Raw genomic sequence first — 21,124 nt, 5'->3', positions numbered from 1 at the left:
CAACCTATAGCCTTCTTAAATAATTATCTTATACTCAATACCTATACTTATGTTTGATTCAAATTCCCTAAAAAATTAATTTGTAAATGAAGCTTCCATCACTGTGGATAAAATGCGCATGAGGAGGATTATAAAGAGAAGCTTTAAAATTTGGTATTCATCATTTTGATTTTTAAAGGTCAATTAACACAAACTAAGTCAATTACTGTTGACAAAGTCATCTCTCCAGGTCTCAGATTTCTTACCTGTAAAATGACTTTGTTGTCTGAAGGTATAAAATCCCTTTCAGTTCAAGATACTACGTGATGCTGTTGTCAAAAATCAGAAAAAAGAGTAACCTTATTTTTTTATAGTATTATAAAGAGGACTATTGCCAGAATTCTCACTCACCCATTTAGTCAATATATATTTGTTGAGCACCTATTGAGAATACAGACAGGCACTTCCTAATTCCCAGTTTTAGGAATTAGGAAGACCATGTTGAACAAGACATTTAAAGTTTCTGCCTTAATAGAATTTATAGTGAAGTCCAGAAGATAGACAGAAATCAAGTAAACCATGAGACAGATTATAAAGCCAGGGAACAGATAGTGCTATGAAGGAAAGTATGCTGAGGGGAAAGGATGACAAGGAACTATCTAGACAGAAGATTTAAACAGGAACATAGAATCCAAAGAACATTCCACGCAGAGGATAGCAAGTGAAGAAAAGGACCAGAGTCAAGAGGTCTCATGGTGTGTTGAAGGAATCAAAGAGGCTAGTGTGGATGAGGTAAAATGAGCAAGAGCAGTTAAGGCTGAAGGTGTAGTGAAGGAACAGATCCTGTAAAGCAGTGATTCCCAGAGGGGGACAGTTTAGTGCCCTCCACCCCTATCCTTGAGATATTTGGCAATGCTCGGCGATAATTTTGGTTGTCAAAACTGTGAAGGAGATGCTGTCGTTATTGAGATCTAGTAAACGGGGGCCAGGGATGTTTTACTGAATATCCTAAATTACACAGGTTAGCTCCTCTTGACTAAAAATTTTCCGGCTCAACCTATCTAGAGTGCCAAGACTGGGAATGTTGCATGTAAGGCTTGTAGGTTCACAGTAAGCAATTTGGATTTTATTCTGTGTGATGGAAAGCCATTGGAAACTTTTCAGCAGGCAAGAAGTATGACATGATTAGACTTGTGTGGCAAATGACTAAAAATAGTGGGAAATAGAGACATAAAAACTAGTGAGAAAGTGACTGCAGCAGTCCAGGAAGGAGATTAGCTATGGGCTTTCTCTCTGGTTTCCAGTTTCACATGGTGATTTGTATTTTTTAAAAATTTACTTTAAGAGGACAGCAGTGTGTCTATATAGCAGAATGTCTAGAAGATGTGATTCTGGAGGATTGACTCTTCAATTTATATGACACAACAATATGAGCAATCACATCTTTTCAAGATTCATGTTATCCACATGAATCTGATTTCTTACAAGCCAGACATTATCCATTACAAATTCAGTGGTTATAGAAGTCTATTTTATGCTGTTTGGTATTATTCTGGGTTATGTTAGAAGTTTAATAAGACCTCATTAAAAGTGATTTCCTGTTCTTCCTATCTGAATTGAACATTCCCTGAATTTTGTCTTCCATAATGGAAGTCAGACTTACGCTCAAGACCACATTTCTTGGAAGCTGAGAGCATTGCTCTCTACTTACTTGAGGCTTGGTCACCGATAACAAATATTCAAGGATTAAGTATGAAACAAAATATCCTAGGAAGTTTTAGGTAAGTTTTATGTTTCCAACAAAACAACTTGGCATGCAGGCATTCTGATCCATAATTTCGTTCATTCTCTGTAGCCCAGTCTTCACTGGTCGGGACTGTGCTGCCATGTCATAGTCCCATGTGGGGGGAAAGAACAACATCTTTTCTGACTTTCAAGCACTTCACTCACATGTTTACATGGTATTCTGGTATTCTAGACATTATAATGTGGTTTTATAATATAGATTCATGTAGGCTGAAACAAGTAAGGCTTGAATTAACAAGCTCTCTTATCGGTACTTCCTAAAACCTGTATTATTCATATTTATATTTTGTGAAGAGTAATCTGTAGCTGTCATATGTGTAATCTAGTAAGTCATTATATTCTCTCTCTAATACTATTTGTTTGAATAAAGCTGTTAAATAAAGATGCATTAAGGAGTATTCAGTTGGAAGAAATAATTGATGATTAAATGAATCCCTGGTGACATTAATTAGGTAGCTCTGCTATTTTGTAGTATTGTTCATGTAAGAAGAAGGGTCTCAGTTCCAATTTAACCAAATTCCAACTGCCTCTTGTGATGTAGTTGTATTTAGAAATGTTATTGGTGTGTAATTAAAACTTTAAAAAATGGTGATTTAAAAATTAGTAATAATCAATTACTAGTGATTTAAAAATTAATTACTAGTCATTTAAAGATTAATGACTAGTAATTAATCCAAAGTATTGTTAATTTTGTTTGTAGGAAATAAAGAAAATAGCATATATTCCTTTTAATGTTAAAAGGAATATTCAGGTTGCAAGATTGAGATCAGAACAGATGGAAAATTGTTCATATTTCCTCCAATATCTAAGGACCTTACATTAAAAAGCACAGAAATATATTTTTCCCCCTGTATAAATAGCATGTGAGAAAAAGCTACTAAAGTAAATGGTAAATAATACAGATACCCAGGAATTTATTTTGAGAAAGGACTTTGTAAACAAATACAATAATGCCATTTATAATAAATATTTATTTTTTGAAAAATAAAATTATGCATTACAAGCCCACTATTTTATTTAAATTGGTTTGCTAGGAAGATTTCCATTGAATAATGATATGAGTCACTATTTCTATTCCTGGTAAGATCCAGTTTAACAGTAGATAAACTGATTATGGTGTTTAAACCTTTGGCATTTCACGTTTTTATCATTTTAGCAAAAACTAATTTTAAATATATGCAAGTTAGATACATTCTTATCTTTTCTACGTGGAGTTATCTTTTCTATATTCAGATAGCTGATATAATGTTTATATAATATATAATAGCTTATATAATGTTTATAATTATGCTATAACTCAGTAATACATTTATCTACTTAAAAATTTTGACTTAATATGGTCTAAGATAAGTTAATACTGGGTGTTTCATAATAGCATAGCATAGAAGAATAAGAAGGAATTAAGGAGAATAAGAGAAAAAATTAATAATATCTTTAGAATGAAATAATTTAAATATGTTTGACTTTCCATCCTATTGTAATGACTTGAAGTCTTCATTCTAAAGTGGCTTACAAAATATTCCCCTTAATTTATGGTGCTGTATTTCCAGGAAATAATGCACTAAGGAAAAGGAAATTTTTTTTTTTTTCTGTAAGAGAATGAGATTTGAATTACATACTACCTTCTTTACCTGTTAGCTTTTATCTATCCCCTCTTCATATCTTGATTCAGATATTCATAATGCCTTTTCCTGGCTATTTCAAACCAAGAGAATACCATCCTTTGAACACCTATGTGGTTAGAAACATTCGACATTCATTCATTTATTTTTCTTTCCTCCTTTCATCAATCATTTTCTTGCAGATGCTTCCAACTTGTTAAATTTCATCTATGATAGTTTAGATTGTCATATGTATTTTACAGACTTTAGTTGCTTATGTTTGCATCATGGTAGAAGTTATAATGTTGGTAGTAGGGACAAGATCTTACTCTTTTCTGTGCTCTCATGCATACCCGTTATAGTGTTTCACACAGTAGTCATTCAATAAATGTTTGTTTCTAACAAGAAAGAAAAAGCAGAGTCCACATTCTTACAGAGTCCATAAGCTTATTCTCATAAACTAACCCTAACTTACAAGGTAACACAGCATAAACTGCCACCTCATTGCCAGATTGATCAGCATAGCCTAAGTATGTATTATATATGTGGCCTGACCTAGCATGGATGGAATCTAATGTTTGATAAATGTTGATGTCTTTCTCAAATTTTCACTAACAGCTATAGTGAATTTTATGGACAGCCATAGATATTTTTAAGATGTATGTGTAATAGGAGAAAACATTCTATTAAGGAAATTGTCACATCTATACTCCTATAATCCAAATTTAGAAAAAAAAAAAAAGGACATCAGGAATATTCACTAAAAAAATTCTTAGCTGTACTAAGAGCATTCATATTAAATTTATAAAATTAATTCCACAACTTTATTGTGAATCTGTATAAACCTTATTTCTTGTATGAACTAAATAGATTTGCTCTAATCACCTAGCAACAATATGCAGTCTATTTAGAGAATGACATTTCATTTTTTTTCCCCACTGAAAAGATGTTAAGACCTATTCTTTGGAATCTCAAATAGTTATGATCTATGGTGCAGTGGAAAGGAAATTATAAAATCTGGTTTATATAGTCTTTTACCTGCCACTGACTAACTAGGTGACTTCACCTAAATGCTTTTTGCCTCTACTTTATGTGTACCAAGAGGAGTTTTATTAGATCATTGCTGGTGTCTTTCCAACTGTGATCCTAAGAAATGTCCTCCTTACAGGTAGCTCTAGGTGATTCAACATCCTAGAAATATTATCACCTAATTTGCTTAAATTCACCCTCTATTAATTACATACATTATTTTTTCAAATTACATGCTATTTCTAATTCATTATAAACTCCAAGGGAAGAGTATTGAGTCTCCATACCTTAGCATTTTTCTACTAAGCAAATATAACAATTAGTAGCATTTAAATTTAGAAGAGAGAACGGATATATGGAACAGTATAAAAGCTTACCATGTTGTTTGAGCAGAGATCTTTTGACTTTCTAGAGTATTGACTCTGACCATGGATTTTAATTAAACAAAATTTAACTTTACTCATGAAAGAGTTTTAAGCTCACTTCCCTCCTTAAAATCCTTCTATAGGATAAAGTAAGCTTCCGTGGTTTCATGATCAGGTCCTATAAACACTTTAATCTTATATTATAGACCTGATTTCATTTTGTCTGAGTGCTAATGATTTATCATTTTATTATGATTAGCAAATTCTCTGTAGCCTTTTGTTTTATGTGTCTATCTTATGAGCAGCATGTAGCTATAATTTTTACATAGTTGGACAATAATTTTTTTTAGTTAGCTATATTAGTTCATCTACTTTTATTATGCTTAATGATATATTTAAATTCCATCTTATTTTGTGCTTTCTATTGATCCTGCCTTTCCTACTTACTTTTTAATTTTCTGCATTCTTTTGCATTAACTGAGATTTTTAAAAAAGATTTATTGTAGAGAGAGAGAGCATGCAAGAGTCAGGGGGAGAGGCAGAGGGAGAGAATCTTCAAGCATACTCCCCACTGAGTGTGGAGCCTGACTTGGGGCTTCATCTCACAAACAATAAGAGCATGACCTGAGCCTAAACCAAGAGTCTGAAGCCTAACCATTTGAGCCATCCAGGTGCCCCTGCATTAACTGGGATTTTTAAATTCTATTTTTGGTCTACTGGTTGGGGAGTTATAAACTACATTTCCACTATGATTCCTAAAATTATTTAAATCCATACCAAACAAAGTCCAAAGATAATAAATATCTCTATTCTTCACTAGAAAAATTCAAAAACCTTAGAAAAATTAATTTCCCTTTCCTCCTTTTCTGCATGTTATTTGTATGAGTTGTCACATGGTAGATAGAGTGAGAAGGTAGGGGTGGACAGTGGGGGAAGAAGAGAAAGAGAGATCACTCTAGCTTTTTCTAGTCCCTTCTTATAAGTGTACTAATCCTCTTGTGAAGGCTCTACCCTTCTGTCCCCATCTAAACCTATCTCTCAAAGGCCCCATCTCCATGTGGGAGGTAGGGCTTCAACATATGAATTCTGAGGGGACATAACTCAGTCCATAGCACAAGGTAACTCAATTAAGAAAAAATAATCTTTTTTAAAAAATGGAGTTAGAAAATTTGGATATCCATTTGCAAAAAGAAAAGAAAGAAAAGAAAAACTAAGCTTGAACTTTCTTTTGTGCCTTATTTTTTAAAAAGGCATAAAACTAGAAAGGTAGAAGAAAAAAATAGAAAAAAAAAACTTTGTGACTTTGGATTAGGCAAAGATTTTTTATGGCATAAAACATATTATAAAAGAAAAAAATTACTAAATAAACCTCATGAAAATTAAGAATGCTTGTTCTTTGTAGAAAACTGTTAAGAAAACGAAAGAAAAAAAACATGCCACAGATTAGGAGAAAATATTTACAAAAACATAAATCTGATAAGAGTTATATCCAGAGTATATAAAGAAGTTATACAACTCAGTAATAAGAAGCAAACCACTGAATTTCATTTTTCAAAGCTTTAATAATTCAGCAAAGAAGAAAGCAAATGACAAATGCATACTCAGAAATATTAGTCATTAGGGAAAAGACAGGTTAGCATTCAGTTACCATATAACCCAACCATTTCACTTATAGATACTTGTCCACATAAATATATATGCTGAAATATTCACAGCTGCTTTGTTGATGATAGCCAAAAACTGGAAACAGCCCAAGTGTCCATGAACTATTGCTTGATAAACCAACTGTATATCTATATATTGTTAAGAAAAAAATGCTATCAAATTTCTAATACATGCACTATCATATATTGATCCCAAAAGCATTAGACTACTTTAAACAAGCCAGAAATAAAATAATGCATGCTGAATGATATCATTTGTGGGAAAGTCTAGAAAGGCAAGACTGTAGTGATAGAAGCAGCTCAGTCCAGTTACCTGGAGCCAAGGATGTTAGTGAGGGCAGAGATGCCTGCTGAAGGGTATGAGGAAACTTTGTCGGATGATTCGAGTGTTTTATATAACTTGATCTAGTGATTATATGATTGTATCGATTGCTAAATCTCATTGAATTGTATACTTAACATGACTGGGTTATATTTCATGTAAATTATACCCTAGTGTGGAAACTCTGCTGTTAGTTTGGAGATAATCTGCCCTTTTATCCTCTGGCAGCGTCTCAAAAATTTGTGGAGGCAAGAGGGTCTTTAGGGTTTTACAGATTCCTTACATTGTATCAAGGTGTGATTTTTTCATACTTATTTTTCTTGTGGTTGGTTCACTTTGCAGACTCTGTGAATTTATGCTTTCATCAATTTTGAAAAGTTCTCTACCACTATCTCTTTAAATATTGCCTTTCCTTGTTTTATTTTATTCTCTTCCTTTGGGACTCTGATTACACTTAGGTTACATTTCCTAATAATGTCCTCTATGTCTCGTAACATCTCTTATATTTTATTTCTTTATCTCTGTGTTCTAAATTCTAAATAACTTTTTCTTTAGCTTTTAGGAATCTGCTTTTTGCCCACCTATTCAATTATATACAGTTGATCCCTGAATAACATGGATTTGACTTGGCTGGGTCCATTTGTATGTGGATTTCTTTTAATAAACAGGGTACACTACTATAAATGTATTTTCTCTTCACGATTTTCTTTTTTTTTTTTTAAGATTCTATTTATTTATTTGACATATAGAGATCACAAGTAGGCAGAGAGGCAGGCAGAGAGAGAGGAGGAAGCAGGCTTCCCACTGAGCAGAGAGCCGATGCGGGGCTCGATCCCAGGACCCTGGGACCCAAGCCGAAGGCAGAGGCTTTAACCCACTGAGCCACCCAGGTGCCCCCATTATGATTTACTTAATAATGTTTCCTTTTCTCTAGCTTACTGTGTTGTAGCGATACAGTGTGAAATACATATAACAAAAAAATGTGTGAGTTGACTGCTTATGTTATCAGAAAGGTTTTTGGTCAATAGTAGCTATTAAGTTTTGGGGGGTCGAAAATTTTATGAGGATTTTCTACTGCACTGGGGGGTCAGCACCCAACCCCCACATTATTCAAGTGTCCACTGTATTTTAAAAATTAGGAGTTCTATTTGATTCTTTTTCAAACGTCTGTCCTTAAAAGTAGGATACTGTTTCTTGCTCCTGTTTTTAAAAGTTCCCTTTTTAATTCTTTAAAAAGTACTGAGATATGCATAATTTGTATTCTATGTCTGATAAATCCAGTATTTTAAATCCCTGGGGGGTCTAATTTTGCTGTTTATTGTTTGCCTTGACTTATTAATACTGGCTGTTTCCTTTTGAGTTGTGTTATTTTGGATGATGAGCTCTTACTGGCTGGGACTTAACTATAGAAAACCTGAAAACTCTGAAATGAACGATTTTTCTTGAAGAGACTCATATTTCCCTCTGCCAGATTCCTGGGGCCAATTAAAGTTAACTCTTAATTTCCTTAGACCACACAAGCAGTGTGAATTTGAACCCCAATCTCATCTGCAAGCAGGATGTGGATTCTCAAGGGAGAATTATTGTCTCTTCTAGATGCCAATCCTTGGTAGACAAGTGTCCTTGTTTTCCTTTCCTGATGGTAGATTTTTTTTTTCTAGTCTAGTCTATTAGTTATGATGATAATAGAGTTCTCATTCCAGTTCCTGATCTTGCTGAGTCCTGAGAGTCCCTTCAGGATAATGAAAACCAGGGGTCTAGGATTCAGGGAGCAGTAAACATATTCAGGGAAGCCACTACTTTGGACAATGAGAATAATCAATATAATTGTTTGAAAAATAAAGAAACAAAAATACTTAACAAATCATGAATTATTAATTCTAATTACACAAGTTAAGAATGTGTATGTATTTGTGTGTCTATTTGGAAAATACTTTAAATATGATTTTTTTTTTCCTTCTTGTGGTATCAAGGCTTATATTGATAATTTTGTATTCAACTGATGACACTCAAAAGACTCCAAAATTTTTTAAAAAATGTTTTTTTTTTAAAGATTTTATTTATTTATTTGTCAGAGAGAAATCACAAGTAGGCAGAGAGGCAGGCAGAGAGAGAGGAGGAAGCAGGCTCCCTGCTGAGCAGAAAGCCTGATGCGGGGCTTGAACCCAGGACCTGGGATCATGACCTGAGCCGAAGGCAGCGGCTTAACCCACTGAGCCACCCAGGCGCCCCTAAAAAATGTTTTCAAGGTCAAATCAAATTGGAGGCAATCATTCTTCATTCCATTTATAAGACCTAGTAACTTGTCTTGGTAAAGCTAGTACTCAAAATGCCTCTTTGTAGATAGGTAGTTAAAATACCATACAGACCTCATTTTTGACTGTCAAACCAAAATTATTTGCAAGCCATAGATACATACAACCTTGTATGCTGACACCTCACTTAACTGTTAAATCACCTGAAAGATTATCTTGTCTTTCTTTTATGTGAATTTAGAAGCACAAAGCTATTTAAAATTCCTTCTCCAGAGGAATTCTATTAGGAGTATTATATTTCTTTGGCAGTCCTAAAAGGAACCAGCTCGATATTTTAGCATCGTATTTTCTAAAGCTTCTTTGGTTATTTTTTAAAAAGTTAGACTGCAACCTAAGAAATATGCGCTATGCAAATGGAATGAATTTTATCAGAGTTCTACAGCTCAAAGTGTTCTTTCACACCTGTCTGGTATCAAGGTAAACCACTCCTATTAGCACTGTGACATTAAAAAATGCAAGTGATTATTAAGTGAAAACCCAAATAGATTGTGTTTTCACCTACTACTCTCTGCATCTTTAAATATGCACAAGCAGATTGTGTTTTCCCATATAAGTTTTAGAGTATCCCAGAAGAGCATACGAATAAAAAGAAAAAAAAGATTTATTGTAAGATTAAAAAATAGTCTGTAGTCACAGTGCAACTGTGGGGAAAAGAAATTATTGGGGCGTAGCTCAGGTAATTTTAAGAGACTGACGCTAATAGATAGTGGAGGCTGAATACATTCTGAATTATGAAAAGAAAAAACAGTGGACAACAGAAGACAATAGCAATGATAACTACCACTTATTGGGTTCTTACTATATCAGAACTATATGAGTGCTTAAAAACAGTCTCCACTATATGACAATCCATTTGTCAAGTGTTTAATACATACCACTTTATTCATGGAACAACTTTTTGAGTCAGGTACCATTATTTGCTCTGTTCTCCAAATGAGAACACTGACAGAGTTGCATCAACTTTCTCAAGGTCACACGAACTTGAAAGTGTTCAGTCAAATAGAGAAGCCAAAAGAGGCTGATTGCAGAGACTATGCTCTCTAGTGACCTCTCCAGTATATTCTCATTTAACTACTGACCTTCATCTCAACACAGTTGGGGTATGTCTTATTCATCCTATTTTAAAGATAGACTGATGGAGGTAGACGCTAAGTGACTTTCACAAGATTACTTATGAGTTCTAGTAGCAAGATAACTGAACTTTCGGATTCTGAACTTTCCACCCTATTATTTTGCCTTTGTTATGGTATTTTTTATTCTTCAGTTATTCAGTCATTTGGTCATTTATTTAGCAAATATCTGTAGGACTCTTTGTAAAATGCTTTCTTCTGGGCTCTGGGGGTACAAAGAAAGTGAACAAGAAAGGCAAAGTTCCAAAGTTGACATTCTAGTTGGCGGGGGTGGGCGGGGTGGGCAGGATGGGGGGGGTGGAGATGGGCAATAAACACAAAAACCCCAATAAATGAATGTCAAGTGTTAGTAGTTGCAGTGAAGAAAAATAAGGCATTATAAGGGGCTAGAAAATGATGGAAAGATGGGTGTATTCAGATTTTTTAGGTAAGATGGTCAATGCAAGGAAATGTGCAACTGTCACTGGTAATTTTACAATACTGTCATTTTCTATCACAAGTATCTTGACTCCCTGGTTCATATGACATTGAAACTGAATCTGAGTTTTATATCAGTCTTCTGGTTTCCAGAAGAATATGTTTGACTTAACATCTACCATTTCATTACAGAGATGGTTTTACGCTGGTTTTATTTCATACTTCTGTTTGAAGAGACAAAATGAGTAATTGTTTTCTTTCTAAATATCCAAAATAACCAGCATAATAAGGTGAACAAATGTTTGGACTTAATAGGAAAGTGTGCCTTGCCAACAATTAAGTAAAAGGGTCTTCTCTGGTCATTAACACTTGATGTGGGATATTAGTTCTTAGGGACAATCTCATGATAAAAGCAGTAGTGATGTTAAGAACTAATTGACAGATTTTAATTGAAGAACTCTTGTATTACAGAGTATATGACGGTGAGATGTGTTCAACTTGTTTTCACTTTTCTTTAGAAAGCTGAAACTCTTCTTCCCAGTAGTAATTAAAAATAAACGACAGTCATTAACTTACTGTGGGCTTCTAATGGCCACAACATTGCTTCCTTGCATGAATGATTTACTGATTTCAAGCAAAGTAATTCAACACTGAAGTTATCTTGAAAATTAAAAACCATTCTAGATAATGAATAGTTTTAATTTCTATAGCACCAATTTATGTGTAGACTTCTTTTTTTTTTTTTTTTTTAATGTATTCTTCTGGACACATACAGCTTCCTAACTAACAAAAATGGTCTGAAAGGGATTATACCAAAGAATAGCTCACAAACCTCAGTGTCTATGCTTAGTTCTGTAGACTTAAGGTGACATTCACTCATTCATTCATTCAACCAACATTATGGAGAAGCTTTTTTAGGCTAGGCATTTTCCCAAATGCTTTGGGAAGTAAAAAAACAAACAAACAAACAAATAAATAAAACAAACAAACAAACAAAAAGAAGTCTTTGTCCTCAAAAGAATTTATTGTTATAGAATTGGTTAATATTTATTCTAATCTTGTTCCTTTTATTAAATTGGTTGTATCATAATTTATTTAACCATTCCCATATTGTAGAATATTTAGGAAATATGTATATGATATAAAAAAGCTCGTGTTAAAAAAAAAAAAAAGCTTGTGTTGAGGATGTGAGGGAGATCTGGCTGCGATATCTGTCACCCCATTGATCGCCAGGGTTGATTCAGCTGATCTGGCTGGCTAGGCGAGTGTCCCCTTCCTCCCTCGCTGCACCCTCCTGACAAGTGCTACTCGCTCTGTGGAAGAGGACGACCTTTCCCAATAGAGGAGCACTGTTCTTTGGTCAAGAGTATAGGATTCCCCTGCTAAAACCTGCAGAGGAGCTGCCCAGGTCCATTTGTAGAATGTAAGGTAGTTAAGCTTCCAAGACTCCAGACACATCCAAATAGGGCACTGCATGTGGCAGTCTTTCTTTAAAAAAAAAAAAAAAAAAAGTTTGTGTTGAATATTCCTGATAATAAATATTTATTCATATTTCTGATTATTTCTTTGGCATGGATTTCTAGAGAACAGTATAATAATTAGGTTAAAGGCGTGTACATTTTAGTCTCCTCACAAATTTGATGAAAATCAGTCCCAAATTGCAAAATAGGAAAAAAGGTTGTATCATTTTATATTGCCACCAACACTGTATGAGAGAGCCTTTCCTTATTCCATTTCCTTGTCAACCCTAAGAATATACAATGTTGGGGTGCCTGGGTGGCTCAGTGGGTTAAGCCTCTGCCTTTGGCTCGGGTCATGATCTCAGAGTCCTGGGATCGAGCCCCGCATCGGGCTCTCTGCTCAGCACAGAGCCTGCTTCCTCCTCTCTCTCTGCCTGCCTCTCTGCCTGCTTGTGATCTCTCTGTCAAATAAATAAATAAAATCTTTAAAAAAAAAAAAAAGAATATACAATGTTCCTGGGGACCTGGGTGACTTGTCAGTTGAGCATCTAACTTTTGATTTTTGCTCAGGTCATGATCTCTGGGTCCTGGGATGGAACCTTGCATTGGCTCCACACTCAGTGAGGAGTCTGTTTGAGGATTCTCTCTCATTTTCCCTCTGCCCCCCCCCCCAGTAGTATTTGGTGCTACTGCTTTATATTTTAGCAACCTTCTTACCTAGAGAAAAGTGAAAAAAAAAGTGAGAAAAGTAAAAAGTGAAAAAAAAAAAATACCATGCATAGGTTTTACAAGGTTCTAACCCAATGTTACTTAAAAAAGAAGTTATAGAGTAGCTTCATGGTTCATCTGTAATTATCTGTTGCATCTTTGCAATAGCATTTTGCCCTTTATTTATTTGTATGCTCAACTACTTGATCTTTCTGTTCTTATTTCAGTGGTTATGTATATTCTTTATTTCTAGAACCATCGGACACAAAAATCGGTATGTCAAAGTTCCCCGGGGTCACATCTGGGTTGAAGGTGATCATCATGGACACAGTTTTGACAGTAATTCTTTTGGGCCGGTAAGTCATCTTGTTGCATGCTAATAATTGGATACATATAGGAACAAACTTATGTCAGGTGGGTTGCTCAGGTAATCCAGCCAAGACTGTGAATTGTGTAGTGAAGCAGTTTATATTTGAAAAGTTCCTTTAAAAAAAAAAAAAGATTTTATTTATTTATTTGACAGACAGAGATCACAAGTAGGCAGAGAGGCAGGCAGAGAGAGAGGAGGAAGCAGGCTCCCTGCTGAACAGAGAGCCTGATGCGGGGCTCAGTCCCAGGACTCTGGGATCATGACCTGAGCCCAAGGCAGAGGCTTAACCCACTGAACCACCCAGGCGCCCTGAAAAATTCCTTTTAAATATTATATAAATAATATAAACTGTGAAGTGGTGGGTGTGTGTGTGTTTCATGGAAAAGAACTTAGATCCTTTAATAAAGTACCGAAGATGGTTTCCACTGGCTAACTAAATCCCAGTAGGAAGTTCTAGTTTTTTTTTCTCCACAGAAACACTTTGTGCTTTATGTTTCCAGTTAGTGTTTAATAGATACAATGTGTGAAAGACCTATATGCATCAATTTTCTATATTTGTCAAAAATGCAGGTATGATGGAAATCATATTGCTAAGTCCCATTTTGTTCACAATTAATAACAGAAATGCGCACACTCCTTATGCCTTGTTTATATTCTATGAAATATGTGATTAAACTGATATTTTGTCATTGTTTTCATTTTGAACGCTTATGGAAGTTCTCTGTGAACTCCTGAAATAAAGCATTATATAAAGTGCAGAATATTTTAGTTAGTAGAAACTGACTTCTAGTTACCTAGGTCTGTTTAAAAACTTGGGTCTTGAGCTCATTAGATTTTTCTATAGCTAGACCTATCTATACTTGTTATGTATGTGTAAATTAATATCGAGCATGTTCAGCTATGTTTGCAAAAACAGTCACCCACATGCTTTTGTCTAAAACTCAATGTTGGTGGTCTATAAAACAATTCCTATCACGTATTATGAGTGAACACTATTATTGTCACTAGAGGAGCAGTCACTTTGACTTACCTTTGGCTAAAAGAACAGTAAGAGAGGTGGGTTTGAATGGGTATTATATAGATATGTGGAAGAAAACTTTATATGAGATTACTCCTACTTCTTTTTGGGGGGAGGGTTTGCAGTGATGATAATAAAATCTTCTAAGGCCTTCTTTGCCTTTTAATGCAAAAATTTTGCTTTTAATCATTACAAAAATGCAATTTAATCTTTTTAGGGTATATCAAAGATGGGATGAACAGATTGGAAATGTAGGTCATTTAGGGTGTAGTAGAAGTGACTTCGGAAAAAAATTAGTAGCAACTTGAAAGTAAAAATAAATCATCTAAAAGAAGTTTTATTTCTCTCTCATCAATGAGATTAAATCTCTTGAGTGTATCATGTTGTTGGCCAAATCCACATTAAAATTTTGGTTAACTTTGGTTTGGGTTTTAATTCAATAGGGTAGTGACTCTGAAATCAAGTGTTAAAATTACTGTGTTTTATTATCAGGTGTGAGGTGTGTGGTGAATAATTAGGTACTCATAATAAAGTCCTGAAGTTTGAGATTGCTTTGCATTTTCGTTATGAATAAATAAAGCCAATACAATATTGCTTATATAACTAATATTATTGTCAATTTATCATACTCCATATGCTTTCTTACTTGGGAGAGAAAATGATAGAGTTGATAGCCAGAATACTGAGAATTGCCTATAACCCTCAGTGTAATGATCTTTAAAAGAAAGAGAAAGTGGGGCACCTGGGTGGCTCAGTTGGTTAAGCGTGGGACTCTTGAGTTTCCTCAGGTCATGATCTCAGGATCTTGAGACTGAGCCCCACCTGGGCTCCTAGTGTAGAGTCTGCTTAAGATTCTCCCTCTACCCCTTCATCTGCCCCTCCCCCTGCTCGAGTGCATGCACTCTCTCTCTAAAAATAGATAGATAAATGCATAAATAAATAGAGAAAGTAAGAACCATTATGAAGGATCCCTTTTGTTTATTATAATAAAAACTACAGTATGCAAAACATTGACAGATATATTGTGTGCAGCCCTTTAATGCCATTTGGCTAAAATTGTGTTTTTAAATGAAGTCTACTTGTTCAATATAACATGACTGGTACAAGATTCTGAGGCACAAAACCATTGTGAAATTTAGCAGTTGTTTTCCTCCCTTTTTAATTGTTATAAACAAATAAACAAACATTAAGTCCCTTGGTTCATGGGGTGGGCTAAACTATCAATGTCCATTCGCTTAACTAGTTTTATTTTAATTTGTCAAAATTAAGTGAAGAACCTTTCTAGGATGAAGGAAAACATTTGTCATGTCCTGTATAAAGCTATTTGTATCTGATGAGTTACAGTGAATCTTTTTTTTTTTTTTTTTTTTTTTTTTTTTTACTATTACAATGAACTCTTCTGTTTTGTGTACCAATAGCATTTATGACTAGGAAAATTATTAATATTGATGCTCCCAAGCACGTCTTAAAAGGACAAAAGGGGAAACAAGTGAAATAAAATGCACAATCCTTATTTAAAGCTAAATTGTGATATTGTGAAATCACTGTGATATTAGAGTATAGAGTTTTCTTGTTGCATTTAAAAATATATTTTATTGATTTATTTGTTTGTTGTTTATTTATGTGAGAAAGAGAGTGAGATCATGAGTGGGGAGAGGGAGAGGGAAAGAGGGAATCTCAAGTAGACTCCACATTGAGCATGGAGACCCATACAGGGCTGGATCCCAGGATCATGACCTGAGCCAAAACTGAGTCAGGCACTTAACCAACTGAGCCACCCAGGTGCCCCTCTGATTCCGTTTTTGATTAATAAATGGTTATTGGAATATTTTGGTGATTATTTTAAAGTTTTTATAATTCTAAAAAATAAAAAATAAGATTCTGTAATTCTTTTTTTTTTTTTTTTTTTTTTTTTTTTTTTTTTTTTAAAGATTTTATTTATTTATTTGTCAGAGAGAGAGAGGGAGAGAGAGCAAGCACAGGCAGACAGAATGGCAGGCAGAGGCAGAGGGAGAAGCAGGCTCCCTGCTGAGCAAGGAGCCCGATGTGGGACTCGATCCCAGGACGCTGGGATCATGACCTGAGCCGAAGGCAGCTGCTTAACCAACTGAGCCACCCAGGCGTCCCAAGATTCTGTAATTCTTAAAAACTAAAATAATCCTCAATTTTAAAATTCATACATACTTGAAAATTATTATATTTTTCCAATAATTCTAAGTTGCATTTTTTGGGTATCATTCAGTGTACTTGAAGGTCATATGTGGAAGGTCCGTCAGTAAGCTCTAGGCTTTCTGGATGGTTGATTCATTTCTCCCCTTGGAAGGAGGGAATGCATATGTTTTTGATGTAAACAATCCATCTTAAGGCAGCCAGGATTGTCTCTGATGTGCTTATCTTGACTTTTTGGAAACTGGTTGAAGTCTTTATTCTTCATTTGCCTCCCAAATAATTACAGAAATGTACCCATATAGTTTTACATGCTTTAACTCTTTAAATAGTAATTATACTCTATAATAGAATTTACCTAGTTTGTTTTAAATTTTGACCTATTAGCAATCATAATGGAGCTGACTTTTTCCATATTCAGGTAGACTTTTGCTTGAAATCTAAAGAAGAATAAGAAAGAATATCTCATTCTGGTGATTTTCTACTTTGTTTTATTATTTCTTATTTATTCTTTAACATTTCAATTTGCTTTTCTGATTTGTTTTATTGCCACTCTATGGATGCTTTCAAGAGGGAATGAAATAGTTATGAGTAAAAGATGAATAATGGATTATGAATTTAAAGATAGCAATATTGATATAGCAATAGAGTACATACAGTGGAACAAGATCCAACAGCTATACTTTTAAGTTATAGAGAATGACATTATAAAAAGAAACAGAAAATCAGATAATTTTGGTTATGGACCTCATCAATCAATTACCTTGTATGGGTCTACATTTCCTCATGTATGAAAGGAAGAGTTTTTTCTTCTCTGAATCCATCTTAAATAAATACATAATAAAAGTATATATTTTATCTCAATGAGTGATAAAATTTATTTAACTGTACTCCTATGATATATATAATCCAAAGACACATCATCACAATTTTAGTAAACATCCTCAACAACCTAAAATAAGAGAGTATCTAAAGTGTGGTTCATTCAGAGGTTGAAATATTGGGTAGTCATTAAAAATTATATTTGTGACATACATGACATAATGTTCATGGTATTGTTTTAAGTAAAAGCATAAAGACCAAAATATACAATTTGTGTTAATTGTCTCCAGATGTTATAACTATGGTTGATTCTTTTTTATACCTTTGTACTTTTTCTTTGTTTTAAGATTTGCAGCCAGTTTTTATTTTTATTTTTTATTTTTATTTTTAATTTATTTGATAGAGAGAGACACAGAGAGAGAGAGAGAACACAAGCAGGGAGAGTGGGAGAGGGAGAGGAACCCAATGCTGGGCTCAATCCCAGGACCCTGGAATCATGACCTGAACTGAAGGCAGAACCTTAATGACTGAGCCACACAGGTGCCCCTTTATTATTTTTATAATTAGAAAAAAAAAAACAACCTAATTCTTTTAGAAAGTAAGATAAAGGCATTTAAAGTAAATGACTTCTAAGTTTCATTCTGACTCTTACGTTTTATAAATATGTTGATGGTTTTATGACCAGCGGGAAAAATATCACATATATCATTAGGTAGCAAATGTTTCAATCATGAAAAATATCTCTGTGGACTATCTTCATGCTAAACCTCTTGAATACATCATCATAACACAAAGATAGAAAATGTCCTATCTTACAATATGGATTCACTAAGGTATGACATTAGCTTAGATTTCTAGTGTGAGAAATAGCTTCTATAATTTTCCTTTAAAACTATGATAATTATCTAGAAGTGTTTTCCAGTTAGTTTGTTTTACTGGGTTATAGATTAAAAGTATCTGATGATTCTGATATACTGGTATATGATTGCTTAGAATATTTGATAAACTATTCTCTTACCAATTCTTTTGTTCTATGAAATTAGTGTCTTTCTCTTTGCCATCCCTACTTTCGTAGAAAGTGTAGAAAATATTAAGACACTTTCTCCTGTAGCCATGTTGTTGTTCTTTGTAAGCACTCAGAAGTAACTGATTATCATCGATATTGATGAATTTTCTGCTTGCTTTAAAATGAAAGTGCATTGGGGCCCCTGGGTGGCTCAGTCCGTTAAATGTCTGCCTTTGGCTCAGGTCATGATCACACTCCTGGGGTCCCTGTGTTGGGCTCCATGCTCATTGGAGAGTCTGCTTCTCCCTTTCCCTCTGCTCTCCCTCTGCTCTTCCCCCTGCTCATGCTTTCTTTCTGCTCTCAAAATAAGTAAAATCTTTTTTAAAAACTTAAAAACGAAAGCACATTAAAAGCAAGTATTTGTGTGTGTACATGCATAGTTGTGAATATTCACATAGTAAATTTTAACTATTTCAGATTCGCAGATTTTCATCAGTTAAAAATGCATACAGCATTTCATTCTTTCATTTACTATATTCTTCTCAGTACTTATATTTGAAATATCCTCATAACTATTCATTCCTTGTTGGTGAAAACACAAATGTGACTCTTGCCATGTCTTCCACTGGGTTTGTACATTTTCTCTCTTTGAAGTTTTTCTTTCATTCCATCTAGCTCTAAGTCACAAGACACTGAGATCCTCTCACTGTTTGCTATGTAGTGATTTCTTGTAAAGCATATATGTTACAATTCTAGTTACTTAGTATCTAAATCAAGTAATTCATTTTTACTTCATTGAGCAAAGAACATTAGAAAAAGAACTTTGGGCTTAAACATTTCAAGGCAAAGATAACCTTTCCAGAAACGTATAAAAGTGTTTTGATTTTTGGGTTTGTGATCATAGTGTCACCTTGTGAACAATTTGTGTGTAGGTACCGTGAAGCAGAACTGAACAATTTGGATGTAGAAACTATGCATGATATACTGCCTTTATCTGCAAAGGGAAACTGCAAGTTGTACTAAGTATGAATTCTTTTTAGTTCCAAGTCATTTGGAAAATGGCTAACCTAAAAAAAATCATGGATACCTAATTAAATAAAATATTAACCCCCTAGAATGTTTTCTTGAAGGAAATATACCAAACAGGAAATTACAGTTTTAGAATAAATGAGGAGTAGAAATATTACTTATTAATTCAATGAATGGATTATCTACAAATGATGATATATAAGCAATCATTGAAAGGAAGATTAAAATTCCATAGAATTCCCTTTGAGCCTAATGAAGATCAAAGTCTTTTACTTTTTAAAAAAAGGTAGTGAAGGGGCGCCTGGGTGGCTCAGTCGGTTAAGCATCTGCCTTCAGCTCAGGCCATGATCCAAGCCTTTGAGTCGGGCTCTCTGCTTGATGGAGAGCCTGCTTCTCCCTTTCCTCTGCCTGCTGCTCTGCCTGATTGTGCTCTCTCTGTCTCTCTGTCAAATGAATAAATAAAATCTTTAAAAAAAAAAAATTAAAAATTTTAAGAGCTAGTGAAAAAGTAAAGAAAATGAACAAAATTTGTATTTTTACATTATACAAGTCTTTCTGTTAAGTTGTCAAGGCACATTTTGAGCATCTATTATTTGTCCACATTTGATTTTGGCCTGGATTCTGTTGGCTAGAATGGATCAGGAGAAATGAGGATTGTACTAACCAGAGACTGGCTGCTAGATTAGGTAGTACATGTGGAAAAAGAACATTTTAAGAGGTTTACTATCTAGTCATGCCTGTTTTTAACTTTTTCCCTACACTACGCATTTTTGGTAAAAGAGAAATATGGTATGTAATTAGGGCAGCAAAACAGGATTCCTGGAGATGCAAGAAAGCTGAAAGAAAGATAACAGGTAGGGACATTTTTATATTTTTGAGACCACAGGACAAAGCAGGGACTTGGGATGGAATCTGGGGTTTACAATGTTCGGAGATTCTAAGGACTGGGATCCAAGTCCTGCATAATAAGGAGCACATTGAACTTGCAGGTCTTCCCAGACCTTTGGTCTCTGTCATCAGGGATGCCCTGATGCCTGGAAGGAGAAGGGATGAGAGTCAACAGATACAACAATGACTGAATTACAACTCCAACTTCAAGGAAGGATCTCTAGGGCTGAGGCAGGCAATCAGGCAGACACACAAAGTGTAAGAGGTGCTCCAAGTCGGGGCACAACGGGGCCTCTTCGAGGAGTAGATGTTTGTGTACTAAAAATCCAGAAGAAAAAAAAAAAAACAGAAAATTTCCTAGGAGGATTTAGTAGAACAGAGTGTTCTGAAATCTGTGAAATAATAACTGTTTGGTAAAATCTCGTGTTGCATAAAACACTTTAGATGCTGCATGTTTTGTGAAAGAAGTGGTTTAGTTCTGGAGTGCTTAATTGGTTTCAGCTGCATTGAAAACACTCGGCTTATACAATACAGAATAATCTTGTGGATGCAGGAAAATGAATTGACATTTCATTTTATTTATTGTTGAAGTGTAGCACTTTGCTTATGTAAGTTCTCTTGAGCAGCTAGAGTAACTTTTCTTTAAAATCAGCCATTTTCAAATAAAGAAGAAGGTCATTAGATTGTGTTGACAGGATCCAAATAAAGTGTTCTATTCACACTTTCTTTGAAACATGTTGCTTAGACTTTAATTGGTGATGTTTTCTTGTAGTACATGCTTTTGTTCATTTAAAAATTTGTTAGGAACTAAAATAATCTATATTTTATAGAAAAATAATGATTCTTGAGGGTTGTAGCTTGACATATTCCTTTGGTTGTTTCTCACAGTTCCCCTTAAACAATGCTGGAACAGAACAACTTCACATTTTATTTAGATATAATTTTCATTTGGCTGAGCTCAACACAGGCATACATTTCATAAAAAGTTCAAACTCAGTTAAAGTAATGCCACTATAATTAAAATATCCG

At 34.4% G+C, this 21,124-nt stretch overlaps 1 protein-coding gene across 2 annotated transcripts in view; it reads left to right on the top strand.

Annotated features, from left to right (window-relative positions):
- Positions 1-21,124, top strand: part of LOC111147359 (inner mitochondrial membrane peptidase subunit 2) — an 861,050-nt gene that overhangs the window by 638,373 nt on the left and 201,553 nt on the right. For both annotated transcript variants that reach the window (XM_022503359.1, XM_022503360.1), the window contains exon 6: positions 13,050-13,152. In XM_022503359.1, coding sequence (XP_022359067.1) covers positions 13,050-13,152 — 103 coding nt within the window. The remainder of the gene's footprint in view (positions 1-13,049; positions 13,153-21,124) is intronic.

Source organism: Enhydra lutris, unplaced genomic scaffold, assembly GCF_002288905.1.
Source record: "Enhydra lutris kenyoni isolate GAN:26980312 unplaced genomic scaffold, ASM228890v2 scaffoldscaffold16, whole genome shotgun sequence".
In the NCBI taxonomy this organism is placed as follows: Eukaryota; Metazoa; Chordata; class Mammalia; order Carnivora; family Mustelidae; genus Enhydra; species Enhydra lutris.
Note: the sequence above shows the minus strand (reverse complement) of the source record. Positions and strands in the feature narration are given on the sequence as shown.